At 42.5% G+C, this 24,928-nt stretch overlaps 1 protein-coding gene across 1 annotated transcript in view; it reads right to left on the bottom strand.

The window, feature by feature from the left end:
• The window catches only part of CLSTN2 (calsyntenin 2), a 580,028-nt gene that overhangs the window by 123,353 nt on the left and 431,747 nt on the right, over positions 1 to 24,928 (bottom strand). The window contains exons 3-5 of the mRNA XM_045856852.1: positions 8,531 to 8,726; positions 7,612 to 7,820; positions 983 to 1,132 (exon numbers count right to left, since the gene is read on the bottom strand). Of these exons, the coding sequence (XP_045712808.1) occupies positions 983 to 1,132; positions 7,612 to 7,820; positions 8,531 to 8,726 (555 nt within the window). The remainder of the gene's footprint in view (positions 1 to 982; positions 1,133 to 7,611; positions 7,821 to 8,530; positions 8,727 to 24,928) is intronic.

Here is a 24,928-nt window from a genome sequence, read left to right as displayed (position 1 = left end):
GAATGAAAGATACCCCCACCCCCTACAGAGAGACAGAGAATACAACGTGGTCTGAAGCTTAAAGATACACCAAGAGAAGGCAATAAACAGAAGACACAAAGTGGAGGACCCTTGAAGCACATGAGTTTATGCATAAGCAGTAGCTTAGTGTAGCATCAACACATGAACCAGAAACAGGAGCCATCGAGCAACCAAAACACTGGCACAGAGGAAACTCGAGCATCCCTGCTCTGCCACAGGAACTATCGATGTCACCACTAGGGCAGTTGCTGTTCCATAAACCAACCAGTCCTCTGTAAGATCCATCCATGCAGCTGTCCTTACCTTCTTGCTTTGCCTTAGCTCAGTGACAACCCTCCACCTCCTGAGGTAACCTGAACCTTTCTTCTGTCCCTGCATCCTAAAAAATCTAAAATAGCACAAAAATCCACCCCCCACCTAAGGCCATTGTTTTGCCATTTGAAGAGCCAACATTTTAGAAACTCCTTAACCCACAGACTGGATTCTGGATCTCCAACCTCTGCCCAGACACCCTCTGTGTAAGCCCAGCCCTCCCCGGGTGTTGAGTAATGATGAACCAGTTGAAAGGCACCAGCTAGACTCAGCAAAATGAATTAGGTGGTGAACAAGAGAGACTTTATCTATGATAAAGTGAATAGGCTTGCCGGCCATTTCTGCTGAGCACTCTGGATAATTACTATTGATCCCAAGATGTCATGAGGTTCGAGAAAGAGCACACTGGAGAAACTGGGCACATGACATTAGACAAGTTACCTCAGAAATCCTCACCTGTAAAATGGGGATAATATATCCCCTAGGAGTTGTGAGAATAAACAAGCTATTACGTTTCTTGCAGCAGTGTGGCTGCATTTTTAAAAATCCCTCCAATTACATGGCGTGATGATTTGAGGACGGGTCTAGTGGCTCCTATATGCCAGGCCAAGCTGCCTTCATTCCACAGGACTGACAAAAGCAAGCCTACCTTGCCAGCCAGGCTTGCAAACTGGCTTCACATCCACCTGCACCAGGGTGTCCTGAGCAGCAGGCTTCTGTCCGCAGTCGGAGGCGGTCACCAGGATCTCGTACTGGTGTTGCTTGTCATAGCTCAGCTTCTCGGTGTTCCTGATGTTGCCTGAGGACACAGAGATGTTCAAAATTGCTTGGGATCAAGTTAAGCACACTGCAGTTCTTCAAAATCCCTTCTCCACTCCTCCAACCTTCATCAGAATCAATGGCCCTCTTCCCACTCCCTTTATAAAAACAAGGGAAAACAGGGGCATGGCTTCCACAGGCTGCCTGTCTGTACCCCAGCGACAGATTCCCAGGATCGGTGGGCTGAAGCCCCCTCAGCTGTGGGACAGGGCATGCCCAACACACGTCTGGAAACCAACTGTGTTTGTAAGTAATGGGCTGCTGGAAGACTCTCTCCTATGGGGCTCCCTGTGCCTGCGTCCCCTGCTGCAAGGTACAGCGCTCCTCCGCCACCAAGTCTCTGGGAAAAGGATGGAATTCAGAACTGTCCTGATACATATTTTTTAACATCTGGGCTCACTGCCAGGAATGTTCACTGCCTCTTTTCACATTATTTTGCTACCAAATAGGAAGTAAAATCGATAAGAAAATGTGTGACCTCCCTTCCAAAGTTACACAGAATAACAGATTCCTTGCCCTGGTGGCAGGCATTTTTCTTCTCCAAGAAAGACAAGACAGTTTTCATGGCCATTGTGTGTTTTTATCCTTATGCATTTGAAATTATGATTCAGAAATAAATATTTGATAATTAACAAGGAAAACTTTCATTGACTATTTTTGCTAAAATACAATTTTAGCTCCAAGAAACTAATATAAGCCCAATGTGCATTTAAAAATTTTTAGTTTCAAAGATTTTATTTATTTATTATTTCTTAGAGAGAGAAAAGGAGGGAGAAAGAGAAGGAGAGAAACATCAACATGTGGTTGTCTCTCCCCACCAGGGACCCGGCCCACAACCCAGGCATGTGCCCTGAGTGGGAATCCAACTGGTGACCCTTTGGTTCACAGGCTGGTGCTCAGTCCACTGAACAACACCAGCCAGGGCAATTTTTAGTTTTTGATTCCAAGAGATTAAATATTTCATTTGTTGAGAGTAACTTCACTCTTGCATTTTTTTTTCTGATGATAGAACTGACAGCCAATTAGAACCCAAATGTTATCATCATCCTTTACCAGAAGTGAAATTAAGTAAATGAAAATTGAAAAAAAAAAACACAAACCCAACAAGCAAATGAACAAATATGAAAAGGCTGACTCAGGCTTATTTTTAGATTTCATCCAAACTAAGGGAAAGCTATCTAATGAGCTTTCTTCCATTCTAACTGATGTATATTGTTCGTGTGAACTGAGACAACAGAGACTAAGGCAAGAAAGTTTGGGAAATTAGGAAAGTCATATAATGCTTTAGAGATTGGAAAAGTCGACCCACCCATCACCCAGTATGAAACAGCACTCAGTACTAGGCTGTGAGCAGATGCTGCAAATGTGAGTGTGAGGAGGAGGAGGCAGTGGAGGTGAGTGGTGGTGGGGAGGGGAGACGAAGTCACCTAAGACACTGGACCGAGAATGAGAATCATTTGTTCTGCTATCTGCTCTGCACTGTTTCTAAAAATGCAACTGCAGCCGCAGATTTGAAGTAAAATTTACTTTAACAAAGCCGGTCAAAACTCTCTGAATAAAAATGGATTTGAAATATGTTTGGCCTAGTGACTGGTGTTCAGAATCCCTTTTATTTTTCCCCAAATATTTGTTTTCAGTCTAGCTTGGGGCCCGCACAGATCTGGCACGGCTTGGTATAGGCTTGGTAATGCTCCCTGTGGGTTCTGTTAACAAACCAGCTCATGGTTACAGTTACCACAGGGGAGGAATTCTGTCCGGTGGTGGCACCGTAATATAACCGCAAGAAGGAGGTTTCAGCCACATCAAATTGAATTTTCAACAAAAAGTTCTAACTTCCTCTTTCTCTAAAGTTAAATGGCTCTCAGAAGATATGTCTCTTCGAAGAGGCAGGCTTAGGGTTTACAAGCCGTGTGACGTTAAGCAGACCAAGCACTATTGATTGTGCCGGAAAAGTAAACACACAAGCCGGCAATCTTTGCCTCAATTTGTTGCAGCTCCTCGTCCGTAACTTGTCTTAATGAAACTGTCTGAGAAACGAATTCACTTTCTCTGCCACCACCAACTTCACGTATGTGGGGATGAGACTCAGAGCACAGCATTTGCAGCGTTAGGTCAAAATGAGAGCACAATGTTGTGACTCATCATTGTGTGTGGGGGGGAGTGATATTTGGATTAGACACCCCATGAAAATTTTTTGATATAGCTCAGAAGAAGCCATACATTTTGCTTCTGTTACAATTCTATTTTTCCTCCCCACATTTAAATGACTTCTCCTACCAGTACCATCTTAGGAGAACACAGTCCACAGTTAACCCAGGTAAACAGCTGTTCCTGGGCCTATTCCCCTGTCTGAGTGAACCTGGGCAACTAGCTAACTCTCGAAGAATAATCAGCACCTACCGTACATGTTGGTAATTTTTTGAAGCTCAGATGGGGAGGGGCATGCAGTGAGACGAACACAGCGACCTGCACACACCTCCTGATGGAATTTAAATTGAAACAATCCTTTTGGAAAGCTATACAGGCCAGTCACTTTACAATTATTCATACCTTTTGGGCATGCAATTCCATATCTAAAAATTGATTCCAGAAAAACGATAGAAGTTTCAAATATTTATTGTGAAAAATTGCAAATACAGGTGAAAATACGTCCATATCAGCATTATTATTACATTGAAAAATGGTAAAGAAACTGCGCGTCTGGTAGTAAAAGAAGAGCTACATGTAAGAGTCTGTGCGTGAGACAGAATGTTGTTCAGCGCTAAAAGTGGTAATTTAGAAGCATTTTTAGGGATGGAAAATATATTTAATCAAAGGTTTAGTAAAAATGGGAGGATACAGAAAAGCAAGAAGCATGTGGCCATATTTTTGTTTAGAAAGTCTTTAGAGAATCTACTGGTAAAATGCAATAGTAGTTATCTTTCTAAGAATTTATTTTATTACTGGTTATCTTTGGTGTGATTCCTTCTCCATGCTTTCCTGTGCTTCCCAAATTTCCCTGTGTTAGTTTTCCAGGTGCTAGTTTTCTAGTCAGGTGGAAAAGAAGTGCTTTCATTTCCTTTAAGAATAAGCTGACTCTAAGACACATTTCACTCAGAGGCACCAGAGCGCCATTACTCACCTGGCAGCCTGCCGACAGATGGCTCGGCAGAGACCAAACGGCCCCTGGAGAAATAGAACAGTCTGTCCAGTGGCGAGTGGGTGCCACTGAGACCCCTGCTGCTCCCTCTGGTCACTCTCAAATGTGGGTGACAGTTTGGCTTGTGCCCAGACTCTGGTGAGTGCCCTGTTTGCAGTATGTCTACCCCCTTACACAGACAAGATATTTAATTCCCATTTTATTGATGAGGATCTGAGGCAAGGTTCACGTATGTTGTCAAAGATCTCTCCCTCTCTCACACACGCAGTGGTTGATGTAGGATTAGGACACAACTTTGTGTTTTTGACCTTAAATGCCAGGGCCATGCGATCCTGTCAAATATCACTAACGATAATGTTATCACTGGTGGAAAGGCCTTGGGGCCAACACTCAGGGACCTGGACTCCAGTTCCAACTCTGCCAGCTGCAAGACAGGTGCTATCAGGCCAGCTCTTTATGCTCTAGGGTTCCGTTTTTCCATCTGTTTCATGGAAATGAGCATCTCAGCCCTACCCATCTCTAAGAGACCAGCCAGGTGCCAGAAGATGGGGGCCTGGCAGCCATCTGAAATCAACCTAGAATTTCCCAAGATGGGGTGATGTCACCAACTCAGAGTTACCTGCTCATTTCAGCCTGGAAATCCATGGGGAGAAAGGGAATAACCTTTCACGCCCCAATCACCCAGGTGAATATCTAATAATCGCGGCTCCAGGAATCGAGTACTCCCTGCATGCAGCATACCCAGCAGGTGCTACCCCTCAGCACTGCCTCTCTCTGGGGCTTTGTACCCCCACAGTGAGGCTGGGGCTATCACTGCCAGGATTTCACGGTGGACACAGGCTGAGAACCTCTGTTGGAAGAGGTTGAGTCTTCAGTGAAGACAGGTCCTTCTGACTCCGTGCTGTCTTCTGCTCTCCTGCCACCCTGCTCCAGTTTTTTCCCCCACCAGCAAAAGGCCTACTAGTTTGGAAGGGCCAGGAGCCATCTACCTGAAGCCATGAGGCCCCGAAGAGTGGGCCCCACACTCGGCAGTACTTTTTCTAATGTGCATGCAGAGAACTTCTTCAAGGAGCCTGTAAGGTCTCCGGAAGAATGATGGATAAGGGCCAGTTGGGAAGCTCATTAGAATAGGAGCCATTTCAGTGTCTGCCCCTAGGTCCTGCCTACATTACTTGGAGAACTACTTTGGTAAACCTCACTATCGGGGCCCACACTCCCTGGGAATGCCCACTCTCCTCTTAATCTTATACTATAAACCAGTGTTGGAGGCAGAGGCCTGGCGAAGAACCATTACTCACTTTTAATGAGACAGCTAGGGAAATAAATTGGCATATGTTAGCGAAATGGCTCATCAAGGTGAGTAATTATCTTCATGACTGGGGCAGTTTACCCTCTAATGAAAGAATTTGCATCTCATCTCTGATTGGCCTGTGGCTCTCCAGACTAAGACAGGAGGTCAAGGGGAGCTTGGCCACTCATCACAGAGACCTCCTCTAGTCCTATTCGTCATCAGGGATGTTTCCTTCCCCAAATTCCAAAGTTTTTGTGGACACAGACTGAACAGCTGAACACAGGGGAACAGAAAAATCCAAAAAAGTTGTTTTATATTTTATGCAATGGTATATTGTATGTTGTTGTGTGATGGGTATCTGTGTGGTAGGGATGGGCCACCTGTCTATAGGAGAAGCTATCAGAGAGCTCTATGACTTGAAATTGCCTATTTCTTAGCGCTGAACCAAACTTTACCTGAAGTTTAGTATTTCCTCCCTTCCTTTCTTAGGCACTGATTTTGTGTCCTACACAATTAGTGACATCCAGGTGTGTAACTGTCATTTCCAGGTGTTTCAGCATTTTATAAGGAAACGGCCTAGTACTATTTTGTTTGTGTTAGGAATATTGATTTCCTCTCACAAGACACATCAGAAACTACTGGGGGTTGGGGTGAAGGTTCCTCCTGGCTCCCATCCCCTCTGGAATCTGCTGCAGTTCTCAGGATGCAGAAGACAAGGTCATAGGGTAAGTTTCTTCCTGGTCTCAACATCAAGAAGCATCGGAAGCACTGAAGACTTGCAAGCAGGTGACTGCCGGTATTTCCCTCGAGGTGCTGGCTACAAGGAGGCTCAGAGCTCATTTACTGCTCAACCCTGGTTCATGGCATGCTTTGCACACTAGCCTCACCCTTGATGCCACCTGACCTTGTATCTTTTATTTTGATTTTCCCCCACTAAATGGTAAGTTCCATGTGGGCAGACCCATGTCCGTTTTTGGTTCTACACTATCTCCATTCCCAGTTTCCAGCACTGTGCTTGGCACTCAGTAAATACAGGAGAGGGCAAAACTAGGCTTACAGTTGTAAAACCAATAAATAACACAATAACCAATAAGTAATAATACAAGAATAAACTGTGTTTTGTATACTCCTAACTGTAAACCTATTTGTGCTCACCCCTGTGTTCAGAGTGGATGGACTTCAGGTTTGAAACTTTTGTGTCTTTGCATAGAACTTAAATCCTATTTGAAACAAAGTGGGATAATATATGTGCACCCATACACTCATGCTAATAATTAAATAACATACTTGGCAAATAATGATCATTTCAATGATATCAGGTTATTGAAAATAAAAGTGGGTTGAATTGATTGGGCCTCTGGCTGTCATGTTTACATTACAATGAGCTTTTAATTAATGGTGGTGAAATATCCAAATGGCTTTATGAGGACCATTTTTAGTTGAGTTGAGATTGGGGCATCATGGGAGAGGATAAAAATTCTCACGAAGGATAAAAATTTTTTCATTCTCACGAGGATAAAAATTCTCGAAGGATATTGGCAAGGGCTTTAAAGATTCCTGAATGGATCTATAGTTTAGAAGGTGTTTCAGAAACCTCCACCTTCTCTTACAGGGTCTCTTTGTTTAGGAGCAGGACACAGATTATTGTGGTAGGGGGAGGTTACACCTGGTTATATAGGAAAAGGGCTCAGACATGGCCGAGTTGATGGCATGACTCACGTCTGGATGACAACTGAAAAATTCTACCAGAGAACCCACCTGTGTACAGCATCCAAATCAGTGGCATTGTGAGTTCTACAGACTGTAGTCACTGAGTAGGTTTTTAGGGGGCATGTTTCATGACTGGCTGGGCTGCTAGTGATGTCAGGCCAACCCTCTAATGCAGGACTGAGCTCTGGGTCCCAGAGCCTAGACCAGGGATGACAAGGGAGCATCATCTGCTGAGTACATTCAGGCCTCCACCTGGCCTTCAGAATGGGGGGTGGGGGGTTTCCCTGCCCCCCCACCAGGGTTCCCTCAGGACACTCACCATTTCTGTCAATGGCAAACGGCACATCAGTCGTGACAATTTCATAGTTGCAAATCTGGCTGTATTGCGGGGAGCAGTCCTCGTCCACAGCCTCCACCTGTAGGATGCTGTCGTAGATCTTGCCCTCTGTCACCACAGCCTTGTAGGCCGGCTCTTTGAAGGTGGGAGCAAACTCATTGACGTCCTTCACCTGGATGTGGACCACAGCCCTGGAACCACACACAGAGAAAGAAGAGACGGTGGTAAAGAAAGAGCAGTACTGTCCTCACCTCCCACGGGCACTGACTCAGGCCCCGACACCAAGAAAATGGCGAAGCCGTGAGCCGCTCAGGGTGGATGCTGTCTGAGTGCTCTGTCCTCCCTCTCATTGATCCCTGCAGTGAGTCTGCCCCAGGGGAACTCCTCATTCTTTGACCTTCCCTGTCACCCAGGTTTAGGCAACAATATTCTTCTTAATTGTCTTTCCTTCCCTTATTCATTCTTTTATCTGTTTACTCACTCCTCCACTGAGGAAGAACTTAACCACTCTGACTGTGAGTCTCCGAGTCAAACCCCATAAGGGAGGGAGTGACAGCCTGAAATGAAAAGTGCTGGGCTAGAGAGAAGCACATGGCATGGCAGCAACCCTGGGAAAGGTCCCAGCTAGGTCTGCAGGGGTGGGTTTCCCCAGGGAACCTGAGCTCAGTTCTGATGGTGGAGCAGGACTATCTCCCCAGGAAGTAGAGGGGCAGAGAATTTCAGGTGTAGAAAGCAGCTGGTGGCCACGTCTATAGTGGCCTAGAGAACTGGCCAGCAGTTGTGCGGCTGGAGCACCATGGTGTGACCACTGGGTACACATATCTGAAGAGCAGTGTGTGACAGAGACGGGTGGGTGAGAGTGGGAGAGGGTCCAGGGAGCTGTGTCAGGCGACTAACTCACTTGTGTGACTTCTTCCAGGCTGTCTCCCGGGGCCCTGCACCACAGTCGTAGGCCTGGATGATAAATGTGTACTCCTTCTGCAGCTCACAGTCGATGGGGCTCTTGGCACGGAGCCTGCCCTCTCCCGAGGTCTTGTTGAGAACCACGGCCTCGAAGGGCAGCTCCTGGCCGTGGATCTTGAATGCACAGATCTCTCCTATAGAAGGTGAAAGACAGTGAGGAGGGTCCTGAGATCTGCCAGAATGAAGACAGAGCAGATTTGCAAAGCTAACACCTCAGGCCATTTCCCCCACACAGAGGACTGTCAAACCAGAAGAGGCCTCCAGAGACCCGGACCAACACGCCCATTTCGTGGGTAGTACAACTGAAGTGTTTCTCGTGTGGAAATGTCACCCATCAAGTGTGTCTGGGAGAGAAAAAGGGGACAGCCATGTGCCGGGGAGCTGGCTGATAATCCTGGTTTCCTACTTTTGTGAGCAGGTTTCCCGTTTGCCCTCTGCCCAGTCTGAGATTAAAAATGGCCCACAGTCAAGACAAATGACTGCAGAGGGAAGGAGGACAAGGCCAAAGCCTCCTCGATCTTTTGTCCTGTGGCCACATCCTTGCTACTTGAAGGTGTGCTCTGTGGGCCAGCAACATGAGCATCCCCTGGCAGTTTCTTAGAATCCAAATGCCAGGTCTTGCCCAGACCTCTGGGGTCAGAATCTGCATTTTAACAGGGTCCCCAGACAATTTGTTTGTTTGCTAAACATGAGCTGCACTATTCTTCTCTGTCCTTTGCTCCTGGTTTTGAACACCCCACATTTCTGCAGCCACATTGCTGCAGAAGTGCTCCCACCCCCTCTATGTCGCTCCACCCACCCCTTTCCTATGGGGGAGAGGGATGCCATTCTGAATTGCAATTTTCTCTCAAAACAGTGGGAGTAAGTCTGTGTGAGTTCCGGAATCCCTGTGGAGCCTGAGAAGCTAGCTTTTTAAAGGGTTGAACATGTTGTGAAATTAATGCTTTTCTCTCCCTCAGCTGGGTTAATGTATACTATAACAATTTCCCTTCACTAAAATGAAAGGCCATGAAGATATTTTCATTGTCTCAATTGATGGATATTTGTTTCTTGAACCCTGACAAGTCAGCCCTGTACTGTGTGCCTTGGGAAATGCTGAAAATTTGAAACATGCTCTCTTCCTATATTGAGGGAGTTTACAGACTTGCTGGGGAAACAATGTCTAGATGTCCAGAAAGGCCGTTCAGGGTGCGAAGAGGCATGTGAGTGTCATGTGGCATGGGCAGCAAGGAGTTCAGCTATAGGGTGCTGCTGAGCAAATGCAGGCTTAGAGCCAGAGGCCTGGATTCACAATCCAGGCTTGCTAATTATCGCTGATATAGTCAAATTATGTTGAGTTTCTGGGTCTGGAGTATGTAGATTCCAGGAGGTAATGTTGGGAAGAAGGCATCTACCCTGAGATACCCAGCCCTGGTGTGACACTGCCTCAGCTGCACTGCTGGAACCAGTGTGAGGCACCGAGGGTACACAGTGTTAGGGGGCCCTCACTCTCAGGGTCACCAGGCACCTCTGCAGCAGTTCCAAAGTGATGCTGTTGGAGGGGATAACATGCCTGCTCTGTGCCAGGTGCCTAGCTTTGTGCCTCCACCCAGGTGATCTCACTCAATTTTCATACCAAACCTACAAGGCAGATGTTTTATACCATTTTGCACAAGTTAAAAAAATGAAAAGGATCAGAGAGGTCATTACTTGGTCAAGGTCACAGGGCTAAAATTGGTGTAAAGCCCAGATATGGCTGACTTCTAAGTCTATGCCCTTTCTACTCCACTGCACCTTCTCTAAGTAGCCCCATCACCTTCAAGGGACCACTGTGGGGATTGCTTCCTGTCACATTCTATATTCCCATTCAAGCCTCACTCAGGGGGGAAGTCCCCCACTTTACACATAGGAAGCATGCCCTGATCTCTTACTAACAAGGTTTTCTGAGATGATCAATCAATAACAAACTTACCTTTAGGCTTTTGACTTTTATTATTTCATTGATCTTCAATTTTATTAAGAACACTCCGTTTTCCCTGTATCTCCTCCTGGCCATTTCTTAAATGTAGTTGCAGAATAATGGATAAGGCAGGTTGTGGGCCAGGCCCTAACAAAAAGGCAGGTTCCCATTACACCGGCTGTTGCTCAGGGTCTTCCGGCATCTCTGACAAAGCTACTCTGCAGCCCTCAGGGCAGAGGACAAGTTTCGTCTCATCCTCAAGTTATTTCTGCTCTGAATTATCTGAGGTTAAATGGATGAACTTCTAAAGTGCCTGCCTTGTGATTCTATCCAGAGATCAATGCCAATATAGGAATATTACTACCGAATATGTCCAGACTGGCGCTGGGACATTCTCTGAAGCGCCAGCCACTACCTTGATTACAAGACCAATCAGACCATTTCTCTTTGAAGAGTCCAGTTAAACCAAAAATAAAAGAGGGTAATTTTCTGCTGCAAACATTTGATTACAATTAAAGTAGTTCTCAAGTCTCAGAAATCCTTCACAAGAGCACATTAGAGGAAGGACAAAGAGGAGTGGGGAGAGGAGACAGAGGGGAGGGTGAGATGAAGTGAACCTCAGGGCCACGGACTTTCCTCTCACTAATTCAGCCCAATTCAATTCAATAGACCCTGTATTTTCAGAGGGCTGATGAAGTGCCAGGCACTATGCTGGGCCTGGATGTGCAAAGAAAATGACTTGGACACCTTAAAACATAAGGGTACCTTACTCTAAAGCACTCATCACTTAGTAGAAGAGACAAAGCAATTTATAGACTTAATTCCATTTCTATCAAGATTCCAGTGACACATTTCACAAAGCACCAATGCAAGGCTCCCTTAGTTTCCACCAGCTCAGACTGAGTCAGGTTTTAGCCCCCTTGGAACAAAACCTGGAAGACATGACACCCTCGTTGATCCTTCCTCTTCATCTGACATTTACGTTCTGGTTGCAAAGACTTCCATTCATTCACTTCATAAATATCAACTGGGGACAATGTGTCTAGAACTGACGAAACAGTGATGAAGAAACCAGACCAGTCCTGGCCTATAAGCTGCTGGCAGTCTAGTAGTGGAGGGAAATAAGCAGTCAGAGGATCACACACCTAAAAGCAGAATGGTGACTGTGATAGGTGATGGGAGCTGGGAGAGGTCTGGCCTGGTCAGGCAGGCAGGGCTAATGGAAGGATGTGATGGCTGAGCTGAGACCACGGGAAGAGAAAGAGGAACATACCCAGGTCGTGAGGAAGGAAAGTGAGGGTCAGGCAGTGGGAACAGCATGTCACAGGGCCCTTCAGCAGGAAGAAACATATCATCAGGCTAAGGGATTTCAGGGCCAGTGTGGCAGGAGTAGAGGCAATGGGGCAGGGCTGGCTTCATGTGACCTAAGGACCACACAGGGCCCATCTTGAAATTAGTAATTTTGTCTTGGAACTTGTGTTTTATAAATGAAGTCTGATGGATAATGGAGCATGTTGTAAGCAGAGATATGAGTGCAATATGCGCCTTCATGGTCCTTGCTGCCCCACCCACACAGGCAGACTGCCTGCCTCATGAGCACAGAACCCTGGCGGGCCCAGGCTGCATGGGAGCTCAGTGGGACTCAGTGAAAACAAGGTAAGCCTGTGACACTGAGGACTGAGTGAGCAGAGAGCTGACAGCTGCAAGAGGCCATCTGTTTTAACCAAAGTTGTTTTGACCACAGAAAGAAGGGGTGTTTTGAAAAAATATGGGCAACCAAAGAGCCCTGATATGTCTTTTATTATTCCTGTTACTTCTCTGTAGTTGCCAACAACTTATGCAGCAAATGATGACAGACAGGAAAGGAAAAGATAAGGCAACCCCATAGTTCCTTTCCTTTTTGGACTGTCTTTTCGATCTGTAAGCCAAAGGTAGAGAGCTTTAGTAGAATATGTACATATCAAGAAGTGAAATAAAAATAGCAGAGTTTGGTTTACGTGGCATTTACACTGTTCTGGTAAAGGATTTAATACATAAGCCACATGAGCTACAAAATGCAAATTCTGTAATTTTCAGATTCTGCACAGCTGTTAACTGCTCTTACATTTACATTTAAAATGGGCATTGCACAGAATAGATATAAATGGTAAAATTCTTGCTAATCAATTAAAGTTTTAATTTTTCTTTCTCAGAATGACATCAAATAGCAAACTGACAACACCACAAGTCGAGAGACAGACTGTGGAAGAAAGGTCCCGTCTCCACACCTCTGATTCTGTTTTGCTCACTTGTTTGTTTTGTTGGTTGGGCTCCACTTATAGGTGAGAGGGCAGGGAAGAATAATGGGCCGGGGGGGTGGGGGGGTGCAGACAACTGTAATTGAACAATAAAAAATTTAATAAAGAAAAAATAAAGAAAGGTCCCAGGATGGAGTCCTGAGAAGGAAGGACATTTAAAACTGCAGTTCCCATTGTCAGTGACACATTGGGCTGTCGTGATCTGTTGGGAGGGCTGTCACTGGAATCTGTTATTACAAATAAAGCACTGCAGGGAGAGGGTGATGTGCTTCAAAAGGAAAAGACCAGACTTAACATTTCCAGATAAAAACATCACTTTTAAATGTCCATACTACCCAAAGCAATCTACAGATTTAATGCAATTTCTATCAAGATTCCAGTGACATATTTCACAGAACTAGGACAAATATTTCAAAAATTTATATGGAACCACAAAAGGCCCCACAGAGCAACAGCAATCCTGAGAAAGAAGAACAAAGTTTGAGGAATCGTGTTGCATATATCAAATTATACCCTAAGTCCACAGTAATTAAAACAGCCTGGTACTGGCATAAAAACAGATACACAGGTCAATGGAACAGAATATAGACCCCATAAATAAACCCATGCCTTTACAGTCAATTAATTAATATTCAACAGTGGAAGCATACCCATGCAATGGGCTTAATATAGTTTATTCAATAAATGGTTCTGGGAAATTAAGACAGATATGGGGCAGAAAAATGAAACGACCACTTTTTTATACCACACACAAGAATAAATTCAAAATGGATTAAAGACTTAAATGTTAGACCTGAAACAATAAAAATTTTAGAAAAAAACACAGGAAGCAAAACCTTGGACATAGCTTGTAGTAATATTTTATCAGATATATCTCCCCAGGCAAGGGAAACAAAAGAAAAAATAAACAAATGGAACTACATCAAACAAAAAATGTTTTTGCACAGCAAAGGAAAACATCAACAAAGTAAAAAGACAACCAAAAGAATGGGAGAAGGTATTTGCCAATATATCTGATAAGGAGTAATATCCAAAATTTATAAAGAATTCACAAAACTCAACACTAAAAATATAAATAACCCAATTAAAAAATGGGCAAAGGATCTGAATAGACACTTCTCCAAAGAGGACATATGGATGGCCAATAGACAAGTGAAAAGATGCTCAATGTCATTCAATGATCACAGAAATGCAAATTAAAATCACAATGAGATATCATCTCACACCCGTCGGAATGGCTATCATCAATAAATCAATAAACAACAAGTGCTGGTGAGGATGCAGAGAAAGGAGAACCTTTTTGCACTGTTGATGGGCATGCTGATTGGTGTGCCACTGTGGAAAGCAGTATGGAGATACCTCAAAAAATTAAAAATGGATCTGCCTTTTGACTCAGCAATCCCACTTCTGGGAATATGTCAGAAGGAACCCAAAAAACTAATTCAAAAGAACATGAACACCCCTATGTTCATTGCAGCATTATTTACAAACACCAAGATATAAAAATAGCCTAAGTGTCCATCAGTAGGTGAGTGCATAAAACAACTATGGGACATTTACACAATGGAATATTACTCAGCTATATAAAAGAAGAAAATTTTACCATTTGTAACAATATGAATGGGCCTGGAGAACATTATGCTAGTGATATAAGCCAGTCAGAGAAAGACAAATATCATGTGATTTCACTCATAATGAGGAATGTAATGAACAAACTGAACTAACAAGCAAAAAACAGAGACAGACTCACAGAGAGCAGGATGACAACTAAGGGTGGGGTAGGGGTGGAGGGATTCAGCAAAAAGGAAAAGTGACTCATGGACATGGACAACAGTGTGGTGATGGCAGGGGAGGGTAGTATAAGGAGACTAAATGGTATTGGGAAAAATACAATAAAAGAAAAAAAACAGTACATTTTTAAAAAGATGTTAACATGGAAGATGGGGAGGTGGGGGTATTTGGTGACTTTCTGTATTACCTTTGCATTTTTTCTATACATCTAAAATTATTCTAAAGTAAGAAGTTTATTGGGAAAGAAATCTTGTTTTCCACATGCTTTCTTGGGTGGGAGGACTCGTGTGCCAGGAACTGCGTGTGGGAACAGGACATCCAGATGTCTGTGCACTTTGGACCAGCAAAGGGGAAAGGAGGCCAGCAGCTGTCAGACCTCTGGGTGCATCTAACACTGGCTGGGGTCTAAGGTGGCTGAACTCAGGTTCACCAAGAGCCCTCATGAGGGGCCTGCTCAGAAGGTGAGCCCCTGCAACGCCTGATGGAGGGCAATGGCTCAGCCCTTCAGTCACCCCTCTGTATCTCACAATCACCTTCCCCTCTGCAGTTAGCGCACCTTTCAACATACCAGCAGAAACTGATGTAGTTGTCTCTCAGTTCTTCCCATAAGATTCTGGGGGAAATTTATGATGAATAAATCCACCAAAACTGATTTTTATAACGTATTTTGTTCCTATCCTTGAATACCCTTGAACAGCAGATTGTGTTGATTACATTTTTCAGATGACGAAACTGAGTCTCAGAGAGATTAAGTGGTTTACCCAAGGTTACTTTACTAGTAAGAAGCAGATCAAGGACTGATTAGATCTAGATCTAGATCTCTCTTTGTTTTTTCACGTGTTTATCCCTAGGCAATTGTGATATTCTAGGACAGAGCTTCTCAGAGTGTGATCTGTGTATCACCAGGATCCCCAAGACCCTTTCTGTAGGATTCACACAATCAAACTGATCATCCTATTAACACTAAGGTAGTAGCTGACCTTTTCACTGTGTTGATATTTGCACTAATGGTATAAAAACAATGGTGAATGAAAGTGTTGGTGTCTGGCAGCACTTAATTGCATTCTTTGTCACAGTCACAATAAAAAAGCAAACAGACAAATAAATAAGGCCAAATGCACTTAAGAATGACTTTAATAATGTACTAAATATGAACAACTTTATTAATCCTTAATCCTTTTTTATTGTTTTTTTAAAAAGATTTTATTTATTTATTTTTAGAGAGAGGAAGGGAAGGAGAGCAACATCAATGTGTGGTTGCCTCTCATGCACCCCCTACCGGGGGCCCAGGCATGTGACCTGCAACCCAGGCAAGTGCCCTGACTGGGAAGCAAACCGATGGCCCTTTGGTTTGCAGGCCTGTGCTCAATCCACTGAGCCACTCCAGCCAGGGAAAAATCTTAATCCTTGAGTACATGTATTTTAATATTCTGTGTGCCAAAATGGAAAGTGCACATGAAACACCTTTGTAAAGCAAAGGATGCTGGCTTGGCTCTAGGGAAAAAGCACTTGTGTGAATTAAGATTAGTTGGGAGCTGAACTAGGACCTTTCCTAATGAAATGCCAATTTGACTTACAAGAATGATTGATAGACAAACTATGTTTATGCAAACTTGAGTGTGTGGCAGACATTTTTTTTTAAGTAAGCCTGTCACTTCAGGGAAAAGAACGAGTAGCATTTGTCACCAAAAATAAAATCCAAGTTTTCAATTCTGGAAAACTGATGTTTGCCACAGTGAATTTGACAATATACTAAACTTTAATACTTTTCTGACGAGCTGGACAATGATATTAATGAATGTGACTGTTTGATATCATATGATGAATTATGTCAAATCTTGAAAGATCTATTTATCAATGAATCAATCGGTATCTTCTAAGTGACCAATGCATAATGTTATGTAGTCACGTATGGGTGAAGGACTCATTCAAAGTGCAAAACTGATCAATGGATTTTCATATAGTGCGGTGTTAGTTCATATAGTTCATTAATGTGATTTCTTTATTGTCACTAACCCATAAGAAACTATTACTTACGGAGCCCTGGTATAGTATCAGAGAAGAATATCTATAATTACCTGAATAGATTACTAAATACCCCTCTCTTGTCTAACTACGTACCTGGGTAAGGCCATATTTTTTTCTTCTCCTGCTTTGACCTAAGCAACACACCACAACAGACTGCAGGCAGAAGGGGATGTGAGGAGCTGGTTGTCTTCTATTAAGGCAGACACGGTAGAGACTGCAAAAATGCACACATGGCCACTTCTCACACTAAGTTTCATTTTGGAAAATGTATTTTTGGTCAAATTATATTATGTTAACTTGTAATGAGTTTATTATTGTTATTTTAAACTAAGTTAAGAAATGAGCATTTAAAGTTTCTCAGTTTTAATTTAATAGAGCAAATACTGACAAAGATTGATGGGGGAACTCACGAGTTACATTTTTTTTACCTTTGTTATGTTTAACAGGCTGAGTAATTAATGAGTGTGGAAAGCTGTTGTCCCAGGAACTGGATTGCATGACCAGTCCTACCCTGACTCCAGGAGGCCTGCAAGCAATTCCACCCTTGTGCGCCGCAGGTGGACTGCAAGGGACCGAGATGGTATCTGGGGCCTTGTGCTCCAGGGAGACAACATCTGCCAACCAGGACACAGGTAAAGAATCACCCGTCAGCTGATGAAGGGATACTGGGAAAATCGTCGGACTGCGACTTTTATCTAACGAACCTTTTTTCCCTGAATTCCAAACCCCTTATCTACCCTTTTCTTCTCCTTATAAAAAGGTTGGCTTGAGATGAGATGTTAAGACGGTTGTTAGGGTACATAACCCACCGTCTTCTCAGATCTCTGGCATCTGAACAAAGTGCCCATAAAGACTCAGCTCTTGCCTCTGCTTACTGGTTGTGGTGGTGACAGGGAGCACAAACGCCAGCTTTTCAGGTGTCGATATAATACACATAGACAAAAGCTCTTGAGGGCCACTAATAATGTTTAAGAGTATGAAGAGGTTTTGAGACCAAAAAGCTTTTAAATTACCAACTCTAGTTTCCATGTAGATAATTCCATGTCCTGTTCCTGATGCTTTTAACAGGACGCTTCACTTCTCAGAGAACCTTAATCTCAGACCACCCCAATTTGCTATACATCTCACAGCTGCAGCATTCGTGTGAGATTAATAGGAAGATCCACCCACAGAGTGCTGAGGGCAGAGAACTTCATTTCTAGATCTTCATCCAAGCACAGATGGTTAAAAATCCAGCTCTGGAGTTAAACAGGCCGGGCTCAAATCCTACCCCTGTGGTTAACTACCTATGGGACTGTGGGCAAGTGTCCTATCTCTCTGTGCCTGTGTCCTCATCTGTAAAATGGGAATATATTACTAACAGTGACCTCATAGCATTGTTGATTGTTGGGAGGATTAAATGAGCTAACATAAGCAAAGCACTTAGCAGGTGGTATGAAGCACTGTAGGTGTTAGCTTTTACCACTGACATTACGTTGCAGCAAAGCAAGTCACATGCATCTGACAAATGCTCTGTTTGTGTTTGAGAACTGAAGAGGCCAAATGCAGAGATCGTTTTATCATCAGAAATGTTCTGCATGTATGTCACATGTGTCATTCAAAATCATCTGGCTTCTTGAAGTATCTTGCACCCATCAGCCATAGCTCACACGCATTTATTTTCCCTCAAATCGTTGGCCAATGACTGCATGCTGTGCATTTGCAAAGTCTCATCCAGGACCAGTACTGCCTCATGGGGAGAGTTTGCTGGGGATGGGTGGGTGCTGTGTGTTAGATTTTGCTTCTCACAGTGACTAGAAGTTGCTAATGGACTTGACTGGGCAAGAATCACAGATATAGCTCTGGCTGGCGTAGCTCAGTGGATTGAGCGTGGGCTGGGAACCAAAGTGTCCCAGGTTCAATTCCCAACTAGGGTACATTCCTGGGTTGCAGGCCATAACCCCCAGCAACCGCACATTGATGTCTCTCTCTCTCTCTCTCTCTCTCTCTCTCTCTCTCTCTCTCTCTCTCTCTCTCCCCTCCCCTCCCTAAAAATAAATAAATAAAATCTTTTAAAAAAAAGAATCACAGATATTAAATAACCCACCCAGGGCACATCAGTCATATCACCAAGAACCACCTCACCTAAAATGGCTATAGTACCTCTTGAGAAACATTGTATCTCGAGCATGAAGCTAGTCTTCAAGGAGGAAACACCAGTCCAGTTTTATGACCCCAGGTTTGAGGATATTGACAGATCTTAGAAGGGCTTCTCCAGGTGGTGAGGTGCCTCCAGGTGGAGGATGATACCACCTACTTTCAGCTGCACACCCTGTGTCCCTCAGTCCACACACTTGGCAGACAGTGAACACTGGCCATGCTGCCGGAGGGCTGGGCAGATGAGTTTTTTAGCATGTACTCTGTTCCTCTCTACACAGAGTCATCTGCAATCACTTTAGGTGTAACAGAATGGGAAAGGGCAAATGCTGATCACATGAAGAGGTAATCATGCTCAGAATAGCAAATTAGGGCTGAACTTAGAAATAAACCTATATTTAAAATAAGAAAGCTTCATTTTAAACCCTCTCATCAGATGAATACTTGAAATTTCCAGAAGGAGAAAGCTGAAGGGAAAGATTCCATAGGTTGTCACTTCAGTAGTTCCCTCATGTGTCTAGGGCACAGGGACATCTTGGGCAGGCTTCTGTTTGGCAAGCAGATGACCTCAGTCCCAGCCCCAGTTCCTCTTTTCCGGGCCATGTGGCCTTCTGTGGCTCATTACAACTGAGAATATAGCATGCCTGATTACAAAGGTGTCATGAGGCTGTAATGACACACTAAATGAGCTCTGAGAAGTAAAAAGGTTTATCCACTTTTTATAATTATAGCAAGTCCTACCTTCAAGCTTGAAGTACCTAGATGCATATTAGCAACTTAGTTTGCTTCTATTAGAAACCAAAGGGGGAGGGTGTCACCATTTATAGCTTTCCGTCTGCTTAGTATTGAGCCAAATAAAAATAACCCTTTTATTTAAAAAGTCATTTTCCTAAAGCTTTATGCTGAGATCAAAATTCCCCTCTCTTTGGAAGAACACAGCAGTTATTATGTTGCTGAAAAACCAATGAAGACAGTGCATTTTTCATTCTTTGGCAATATTTGTTAAATGAATAAATGATGTAACAACTAATACATATGCTCAGAGACTTGGAGAGGTCTCCATGACTCAGCTAGTCATAACTGGGTCCAGTGGAGCTTGAAGACATTTTGGATGGTCATTTGGTCAAGAGGGTGACCAACAGTCTGGAGTTTAAGAACTTCAGGCACAAAAATGTGCTGTATTTATCATTCATTCAGCAAATCTTCCCTGGGCATAAATAATATGGTGAAAAATTAATGAATAATAATAATTTATAAAATCAACTGCAGTTTATTGAGCATTCATGATGGACCAGGAACTGATTCAAACCTACAGTAAAAACCACCTGTCTCTCTGCTTGTGCTGACCTTCCTCACCAGGGGATGGAGATTTGGATAAATCAGAGACCAGCTCTGTCTCCACAGACAAGAGGAGAAGGCAGACGAACAAAGCCTTAAGTGCCACAAAGTACTGCAAAGGCTGCAATAGGTGTTCTGGGTGTTGTGAGAACGCAAGCAAGGGCAGACCAGTCACTCTCACTCCTAAACACTTCCAGAATTAGTTGTTTGCTGTCATGTAGCCACCACAGAGGAAGGCTGTAGCTGCAAGAAGGAAGAAGTTTCAGCCCGAACAACTTTGCTGAGACAAGACCCGGCCCCAGACAGGTCAGTCTTACACAGCCTGTGAGCACTGTCATGTCTTTCTCTTTCCAGTGATGTTTCGGTGTTTCCAGTCCTAAGTGGAAGGGTGTACAGGCCAGTCCTGACAGTCATGTAACCTAGATTCAAACCCTGATTCTTCACTTGTCATCTCTGTGACTTCAAAAAGTTAATGTTTCCATACCTCCACGTCCCCATTTGTGAAATGGGAATAAAGCCATTTCCCTCCTAAAGTAAATAAATAAGAATCAAAAGAGCACTTTTTTTAAACTGAGAATTTACTATGGCATAAATTGGGTTCAGTGACTTGTGTATAACTATATAATTTAATTCTCACCACAGCGGCATGAGAATGCGCACAGAAAGTGATGGCAGAGCAGATCAGACAGACACTTGCCTGGTTCCACCATGGTACCCTGACCATGTCAGCAACTCCCAGGCCACCTGCTGAGCTCACTGGTTGGTGGTAAGTTGTTCACAGTTCGGGACAGACATCAGATGGGAGGAGGAGGATGGAAGCACAGAAACCACACTGAATAGAACAGTGACTGCATTTATAATGGCCGAAATTTCTAATATTTTTAAAGGGACTTTTAAAACCTGTATCTCAAAAATTATTAGCATGCATACAATTACCAGATGGGACTACATACCTTCCCCACTGCCAAGCAGAAATGGAAGCCTGCCAAATAAGGAGAGAGCATCTTATTTAAAAACGAAGGGATCTTGCTTGCCTACAGCTGCTGGGTGGAGTTCAGTCAGATCCACCCCACAATCATCACCTGAAATCTGTCTCTGCTCACTCTTACTTGTCCTTTAGGGAAAATAGTACATGTTGAAGTGCCTCAGAGAGTGAAAAACCCCCATCCAAATATAATGGCCGTTCACTGCTGCTTGATTATCTCCACCACCAATTATTTTGTGAACATTTATGGCCTGCAAGGAGTATTTTGTAGGAGGTGCCAAAGTTCCCAGAAGACTGAGACTCGGTCCTTACTCTCCAGGAACTTAAAATTGGGTTTCACAAACAGATGCTATACACAGGACCAAATAATTAAAGGCATTTGAGGTTTATGAGTGCTAATGAGTTCTGGAGATACAGAGGCTGACTATTATAGTCTCCTCAATTTACTAGAAGAAGACCTACCAGTCAAATAAACTTGGTACAATTCATGCTCACAGGTATAATCTTTGGAATCTTTTCTCCTGTCCCCCTTTCCTCAGTGTCCAAACAGGGGTATCACATGTGACCTCAAGACTGAACCAGTCAGAGGTTCAAACCAAGCAAACCTGAAGGCTTTGTTTATCCCCCACACCGACTCCACAGCTTATTTATTTATTTTCTTCCACTTTGTTTTGAGTTTTTCTCATCTACAGTGTCTAGGAGCTCAGGTAGGCACAGGAGGACTTCCCCTCGAAAGCATGACGTGTTCAATGCTGTCCTCTTGAACTTTCCAGTGTGGCTCCTAAACACTTGAAATGTAGTTTAGTGTGACCAAAAGACTGGATTTTTAATTTTATAATTTTAAATATAAATTTAAGAACAGATACTAAATGCAGTTACTGGAAAACTTTTAAATATGTTTGGGTACATGAATCAATTTTTTTCAGCTATAAATTATGTGAAATATAAATACAGATGAAGTGTTTCTGATGAAATTTAGACCCTAAATTAAAATGTCTTGTTAGTGTAAAATACATACCAGATTTGAAAGACTTTTTTTATGAAAACCAAAATGTAAAAATAAAATTTGTCATTAATAATTTTCTATTTGATAACATTGATATGATATTATTGGATAGCCTGGGTTATATGCACTACTAAAATCAGTTACATCTGTCTCTTTTTACTGGCTTATTGTAGCTACTAGAAAACATGTAATTATGTATGTGGCTTGAATTATATTTCTGTTGGATAGTGCTACTCTACATAATTAATAGTGTACATCACTAGAGGCTAATTTTCCCATAGAAATAAAAGTAGAGAGAATGCACTCTACAATAACTGTAGAATTGTCCTGCTTTTTATGCTGATTTTTATTTCTCAGCATTATTCCTAATATTTAAGATAATGCTTTCTCTTAAAATATTAGCCCATTTGGCCTTCTTCAGATGATTAAGCCAAATGTAGCCCAAGTTCCCAAAGTACCGATTTGTCAGCCCTTGAATGAACATTGCCTCTTAATGACAGCATTGTTATAAACACAAACTATCTTCAAAACTTAATGACATTGAGTATTTAAATAATAATACATTGGTCACTTATAAAAATTCAGATGTTGAACTGACAAATGGCTTTTCTTAATTATCGGCTAATACAGAAGTCTTTTGGCAATTGTAGTTTGTAATTCACTTAGTCACAGGGATTGAAAATGTGTAACTTTTTATAAAGAAAATTTTATTTTTATGAAATAAATTTAATAATATTACATTAGTATTATATTAATAATAAAACCATAATTTTATAAAATAATTATCTATTGCACATGACATCATCATGTCAATATTCTCATTGCACTGTTTCTAATTAGAATAATTCAAACTCACACAAAATGCAATGCACTGTGCTTGTTTCTTCACAACTGTGGGGGAAGAACACTCGAGTTGTAAAACATAGAAGGAACCTAAGGCTGTGCTTCTGAGGTGGATGAGTAAGTTCCTAACACACTGACTCTCTCACAGTAACACCCATATCTCCTGACAAATACCCACCCCCAAAAAAACACCTCCAAAGGCAATGGAAAAACTGAAGGAAGCTACTGGTAATGAGTTTTCCATTTTTAAATCATTGAAAAATTGTAAAATACACATACCATAACATTTACCATCGTAACTATTTTTAACCGCACAGTTCAGTACTAGTAAATACAATTCCAAGTTCTCTGTTTTGATCCTTTGCCTCGGGAGCAGCTGCAGCCCCTGGGAGATCCAGGGGAGCTAAAACACTGATAGAACACCTGTTGTTTTTCCCTCCAGGTAGACAGGACTGCTGCCACAGGAGGCAGAAACCTGGGAAGGGGAGGCCCAAATTCTGGGTTTAAACTCCAGGAAAGTCTCTAACTGGCTCTGGAATTATGCATGTGGGGGGGAGACTGAAAGTGTCTGCACCGAAATCTGAACCGCTGCCCACAGCAGGCAAGAGAGAGTTCCCAGTTTGAACTGAACCAAGTTAACTGCCTATTAAACAAACCAAAAATTTCTGAAGGAACATGACAATCCAAAGTCTTCCCAACATACATTCAAAGTGTCCAGAATGTAATCCAAACACTTTTGACAGATGAAGATCCAGGGAAATGTGAGTCTTTCTTAACAGAAAAGACGAAAGGGTCCAACCCCAAAATAACTCAGACATTTGTATTCTCAAACAGGTACATTAAATAAGTATACTCCAGGCCATAAAAATACATGCTTATTATGAATGAGAAGATATAAATGTCATCAGACAAATATAATACAGAAAAAGAATCAAGTACCAACTCTGTAACTAAAAGAGGTAATATTTATTTGAAATAAAATACTCACTGAATGGGACATTGGCAGAATGGAGATGCCTGAAGAATAGATCAGTGAATGCAAGCCAGGTCATTATAAAAGTATGCAATTTAAAGAAAAGAGAACAGAGATCAAAAGAAAATAGCGTTTTGGTGATCTGTGATAAATATAAAGTAGAAAGAGAAAAAATAATGAAGAAAAACATAAACTTAGGGACCCATGGGTTGATATCAAAAAGTTTTACCTAACAGGTAATTGGAATCCCAGAAAAAGAGGAGAGGGAGAATGAGGCAAAAGTAATATTTAAAGAAATAATGGCTGAAAACTTTCCTAATTTTGGTAAAAGACATATTTTTATATATTCAAGTCAATGAAGAGGAATAAATATAAGTGAAACCACGTCTGTGAATATCAAAGCCAAAGTTAAAAAGAAAGCAGCCACAGAAAAATCAAATTATATATATAGGGGACAATAACTTGAACTGACCACAAGCCATGGAAGCTAGAAGACCACGGAACATTTTTAAAGAAGAAAAAAAAACCTGGAAAAACTATCAGCCCATAATTCTATAAGAAGAAAAAAATAGCCTTCAAAAAAAAAAAAAGGTGAAGACCTTCTTTTTTTGTTCATCTCTACTGGACTGGGCATACAAGACACCCTAAAGGAACATTTTTTTCTGGTGAAAGAGAAATGACACTGGGAAAATAATGGGACTTCAGAGTCAAGGAAGATCATCAGAAATTCTAAGTATCTGAGTAAATCTAAGAGGGAATTTTCAAAAACACATATGCTTGCAGGATCATTTAAAGTAAAAGTATAATGCTATCTGCGGGGCTTGTAAGAAGTACAGCTGCAGTGTACCCAGCCACTATGGCATGAAGGGCAGATCTATGTGGTTGCAGGGTTTCTGCAGTTTGTACAAAGTAGTAAAGTAGCAATTCTAGGAAGACTGAACATTTGTAGATACACAAAGAGAGAGTAAGTAACCCTTTTTAAAAATTAAAAAATACATAA

The sequence above is a fragment of the Phyllostomus hastatus genome, unplaced genomic scaffold (genome assembly GCF_019186645.2).
Source record: "Phyllostomus hastatus isolate PE091 unplaced genomic scaffold, TTU_PhHast_1.1 phas_scaffold_129, whole genome shotgun sequence".
Classification (NCBI taxonomy): domain Eukaryota; kingdom Metazoa; phylum Chordata; class Mammalia; order Chiroptera; family Phyllostomidae; genus Phyllostomus; species Phyllostomus hastatus.
This window is presented reverse-complemented; position numbering and strand designations above follow the sequence as displayed.